The following is a 6,148-nucleotide window of genomic DNA, read 5'->3' as shown; positions in this document are numbered from 1 at the left end:
CACACAAGGTTTACAATAGGATGTCTGAGTCGGTGGTCAGTGAACCGTTTTGGAAATATATATATATATATATATATATATATATATATATATATATATATATATATATATATATATATATATATATATATATGTATTTATTTATTTGTGTTAAATATATTGATGCTGCTGATCAATATTATACAATATACTGTATCTGTACATATGCAAAAATTGAGTGTGAGTGGGGACCATATAGGGATAACCTCAGCCACTACTCCCTTGCCCTCCACTCTCCCCTTGTTCTACTTATGTATCTGTACATATATATGTTTATGTATTTGTGTAATGCTGCATGCTGATCCATAGTATACTGTGTGTGTGTGTGTGTGTGTGTGTGTGTGTGTGTGTGTGTGTGTGTGTGTGTGTGTGTGTTTATTTCTTATTTATTTTTAATGTTGTTTTTTTCATGCTTCTTCTGATCCATGTTTTATAATATATATCCAAATATATATATCGTTTTCTTTAGTCTGCCAACCCAAAGTATGCAAGTGTGTGTGTGTGAAAAAAATTATATATGCGTGTGTGAAAAAAAATCGTGTGTGTGTGTGTCTCTCAGTGTTTATTTATTTATTGTCATGTTGCTGATCCATATTATACAACACGTTAACATATATATTGTTATTTAATTTTTTTCATGCTTTTTGTGATCCATATTTTATAATATTTATCCAAATATTACTATTGTTTTCCTTATGCTGCTAACACAAAGTATACAACATGTGTGTGTGTGTGAAAAAATGATGTGTGTGAAAAAAATTCTAAGTGTGTGTGTGAAAAAAATGATATATGTGTGTGTGAAAAAAAATTCTATGTGTGTGTTTAAAAAAATGACATATGTGTGTGTGTGTGAAAAAAAGATATATGTGTGTGTGAAAAAAATGATATGTGTATGTGTGAAAAAATGATATATGTGTGTGTGAAAAAAATGACATGTGTGTGTGAAAAAATGACATATGTATATGTGTGTGTGAAAAAATGACATATGTATGTGTGTGTGAAAAAAATGATATGTGTGTGTGAAAAAATGACATATGTATGTGTGTGTGAAAAAATTATATGTGTGTGTGTGTGTGTGTGAAAAAAAAATGATATATGTGTGTGTGAAAAAAATGATACATATGTATGTGAAAAAATGACATATGTATGTGTGTGAAAAAAATGATATGTGTGTGTGAAAAAATTACATATGTGTGTGTGTGAAAAGATTATATGTGTGTGTGTGTGTGTGTGTGTGTAAAAATGATATATGTGTGTGTGTGTGAATTTTTTATATATATATATATATATATATATATATATATGTGTGTGTGTGTGTGTGTGTGTGTGTGTGTGTGTGTGTGTGTTTGTGTATTTTACATATGCATACCGCCGTATATGTATTTTAATACTATTGATGTATATTTTACAACAGATCAATCCTGCTCCCATGTTTTAGAAGCCATGCAATGCAGATACTGTGCATGTTGCATATCTCTAATATGATGTGATTTTTTAAAGTAAGGCCTTTGAGTGACTTGGTCAGAAAAGAAACAGTTAAAATCGGTGATAAAGGAAGGGGGGTTGGGTGGGCTGGGGGGGTATATAAAAAAAGTCGTTTTCTGTATTCAGCAGGCATCCTCGGAATTGCAGAGAATAAGCAGCTCCTTGAAAAGAGACATTGGGAAGTGAGCATTGGGCTGGAGAGGAGATGCTCATCTCCTATGTCTTATTCATCCCTGACCAACACATGTCATGTGGGTCTGGCAGTGAAAGGAAAGGGAGTCCCTTGACAGAAGTGTCCAGCTGTCGCCCTATGGGCTCTATAGGAGTGGGGCACCCCCAGACATGCCAGCCTGTGTTTTACATGAGAAGTAGCACATATGCAGAGAGAGCAGAGGGGGCGGGCGAAAGGTTGCCGTATTGATTCCATTTTTTTACCGTTTACCAATAAACGAGCAGAGAATACAAACAAACAGCTGAGGGGGCATGACAGGAGACATTGGTAGGGAAAAGACCCAGTTGTCACCCATAGCAGACAAAGAAGTGGCACTGGAGGATGCCAGACTTCTACCTAACCTAATGAATATTCCTACAACACTGAAGAGACCCCAATAAGGTAGGGATGAACATTTACCATTGTTGTTTTTTATTCCAATCATACACATCACAACCCTTGGTGCATCCTGTAGAAGGTAGCGAGTAAATACCAAGTCAGCCATTACTAGTTTCCTACATCATCCTGACAAGTAGATGTAAATCTGCTCCATGTAGACTTGGGAAGGTAAACAAAGCCCAGCAATCCATAGACAATCCATAGACAGGCATAGCTCCATCACTTCCATGATTTTCCATCCTCTAGCATTTGTAGTTCTTTTCCAGCAAAACTTTCTCCAAAGGGGATGAAGTGCAATTATCGGGTGGGCATTGTAAGCAGCTGGAGGTGCCAACTTCTCCTATATACAAGTCATCCGTCCATATCAGGGGAACAAACCATTTCCCGATCACTGGACGATCACAAGAAGATCAGGGCATTACCTCTCTTGTTTAATTAACAATCAACGCCTACATGAGACTCGCCAGTCACACAACAGCCACGTTTTGTTTGCAAATGTTTATTTGTCAGGTCGGCCAACACTGATCATCATTATATATCCATGCCAAGGAGGTATCGGCTCCCTAGGCTGCCATTACACAACTTTCCACCCCCAAAAATATCATCTACAATATCAAAATGCCAATTAATAATTCTCATATCAAAGCACCCGGCAATGGCATACACAACACACTCATACCATCGGATACTTTTTTTTTGCATTATAATAAAAACAACAAAATATTGGTTCAGATCTTCCAATTAAATATACTTACATTTTGACTCATATAAAGCTCATAAATGGCACATAAGTATGCATTAACTACTATAGATGTCATCTATGCAATACAGGATTACTGGGCTTATAATAATGCGTAGAAAGATGTATAGATTTAGGATATTATCAAAACAAACACACTGCGTATAGTATATATAAAAAATAAAATTATGTTTAACATTAAAAAATACATATTATATATGTATGTGTTTATATTTTGTATATATATATATATATATATATATATATATATATATATATATATATATATATATACATATATATATATATTATAAAGATAAACCAAACAATTACACAGACATATACATAAGGTACATTGTCACATCGATAGATAGATAGATAGATAGATAGATAGATAGATAGATAGATAGATAGATAGATAGATAGATAGATAGATAGATAGATAGATAGATTAAAAACAATCCCCAACAGTTACACATACCCATACCAAAGATATATAAAAACATAAAAAAACAAACAAACGAGTACACATAAAATTGATAGAAAACAATCGCAGTTACACTTATTCATACCAATAGGTATAGGTAGGTAGATAGATAGAGCTATGTAACATAAAACAATAAAAACAACCACAAATAATTACACATAATAGATAGAATATAGTATAAAAACAATCCCAAACAGTTACATACCCATACCAAGGATGGCTTGGTAGAGCTAAACGTTTAAAAACAAACACACGCGATTACTCATATGATAGATAGATAGATAGATAGATAGATAGATAGATAGATAGATAGATAGATAGATAGATAGATAGATAGATAGATAGATAGATAGATAGATAGATAGATAGATAGATATACACATCTATGTAGTATAAAAACGTAGCGCTATATAGTATAAAAACAGTGAAAACAAATCAACACATTCACACATATACATAGGATAGATAGATAGATAGATAGATAGATAGATAGATAGATAGATAGATAGATAGATAGATAGATAGATAGATAGATAGATAGATAGATAGATAGATAGAATATAAAAACAATCCCCGACAGTTACACATACCCATACCAAAGATGGATTGATAGAGCTATATAGTATAAAAACATTAAAAACAAACCCAAACGAGTACACATAAAATTGATAGAATATAGTATAAAAACAATCCCAGTTACACATATTCATACCAAAGACGAATTGATAGAGCCATATAATATGGAAACAATAAAAACAAACCCACACGATTAGATAGATAGATAGATAGATAGATAGATAGATAGATAGATAGATAGATCGATCGATAGATAGATAGATAGATAGATAGATAGATAGATAGATAGATAGATAGATAGATAGATAGATAGATAGATAGATAGATAAATAGATAGACAGACACATCTTTGTAGTATAAAAACATATAGTAGCGCTAAAAACAGTGAAAACAAATCAAAACATTCACACATGTACATATACATATACATATACATATACATAGGATAGATAGATAGATAGATAGATAGATAGATAGATAGATAGATAGATAGATAGATAGATAGATAGATAGATAGATCTAGATCTATGTAGTATAAAAACATATAGTAGAGCTATATAGTATACAAACAATCAAACCCAAACATTTACACATACACGCATAGAATATAATAGATACGTAGATAGATAGACACATAGATATACAATATAAAAACAATAAAAACAAACACAAACTATTACACAATACACATAAGATAGAGTATAAAAAAGAAATTGTTATACACAAGCTCTCTCTTTCTCTCTCTCTCGTTGTATTTATGAATATATGCACACATACGTATATATTAATATATACATATATGCAGATATATGTAGATATATAGACTACCTACCAGATTTACCAGTGCCTGCGCTGGAAGGAGCGTGTACACTTATCACACTTGAAATATCATTACCGTTCTGGGCTTGATCCACCTCTTCAATAAAGAGTGAATGTCTTAGCAAATAAAAAATGAAAATATGATATTAGCACTGGGTTTTGACAAAGGGTTGCTTTCCCTATTTCTACAAATGGTTTTACAGTACTATTAGAGCTTGGTGTGGTGGTTAATGGTTTACAAGGGCACTGCGAGCTGCTGATTGGCTGCTGCCCCTTGTGTCGTCACTGCCTTCTCCATAAGGCTAGCTTGTACAGCAGCTGGGAACATGCAGTCCAGGGAAGGCAGTTCAGATGGGAAGAGACAGTGAGTGGAGCATTCCCAGACCTGTAGGATCAGACCTGAGCCAGCTCTCTATGCCACTTCCCAACCCTTACCATCATGTGCATCTGGCATTAGAAAGAAAGGGAAGATTTTGATCAGAAGACTTTGATTGAAACCAAAAGCAGCCTGGACAGCTCGCTCTGCCCACCATCACCCACCACCAGATCTGGAGAGCTTCATGGGCTAAGTAACTGCCACCTTCATGCAATGAACTGAGACTGGCAACAGAAGCACCTCGTGGATCGGAGCCTACAGGCAACCCACCACCAAGACAGGGAGTAGTGCGAGGCTTTCCTTTGCCATTTGGCACATCAGAGACGAAAGCCCACCACCTGGTATTTATTTTGGAAAGCAAAAGCACTTTCATCACTGACTGAGCTACCTCAGAATCCACAAGCCAATTGATCGCTGTCAGTTGGGGATTTCCATCGTTGGGAAGATTTCTCGTGTACTCTGGGGTACCTGTCCTCTGAGGTACCTGTCCTTTGGGGTACCTCTCCTCTGGGGTACCTGTCCTCTGAGGTACCTGTCTTTTGGGGTACCTCTCCTCTTGGGTACCTGTGCTCTGAGGTACCTGTTCTTTGGGGTACCTCTCCTCTTGGGGACCTGTCCTCTGAGGTACCTGTCCTTTGGGGTACCTCTCCTCTGGGGTACCCGTCCTCTGGATCTTCTGATTATTCTAACCGACAACCAAAGACAATGGTGCACTGTGCGGGGTGCGAGAGGCCCATCCTGGACCGCTTCTTGTTGAACGTTTTGGACAGGGCTTGGCACGTCAAGTGTGTTCAGTGCTGTGAATGTAAATGCAACTTAACAGAGAAATGTTTTTCCAGAGAAAGCAAGCTTTACTGTAAAAACGACTTCTTCAGGTAAGTGATCATCCCAGAACACCCCCCCCCCCCCAAAGGTTTCTGACACATGGCTAGAACTTCCTGATTACAGCTCGGTGTTTACCAGACTTGCTACAAACAAGCTCATCTCTGGGATGTTCTCACAATCGTGTCACACACC

General features: G+C 35.9%; 1 protein-coding gene across 2 annotated transcripts in view; it reads left to right on the top strand.

Annotated features, from left to right (window-relative positions):
• The first annotated feature begins 5,071 nt into the window (after positions 1 to 5,071).
• Positions 5,072 to 6,148, top strand: part of LHX1 (LIM homeobox 1) — a 34,129-nt gene continuing 33,052 nt past the window's right edge. For both annotated transcript variants that reach the window (XM_040337827.1, XM_040337826.1), the window contains exon 1: positions 5,072 to 6,006. In XM_040337827.1, the coding sequence (XP_040193761.1) occupies positions 5,837 to 6,006 (170 nt within the window). In that variant the 5' untranslated portion in view covers positions 5,072 to 5,836. The remainder of the gene's footprint in view (positions 6,007 to 6,148) is intronic.

Source organism: Rana temporaria, chromosome 2 (assembly GCF_905171775.1).
Source record: "Rana temporaria chromosome 2, aRanTem1.1, whole genome shotgun sequence".
Classification (NCBI taxonomy): Eukaryota; Metazoa; Chordata; class Amphibia; order Anura; family Ranidae; genus Rana; species Rana temporaria.
This window is presented reverse-complemented; position numbering and strand designations above follow the sequence as displayed.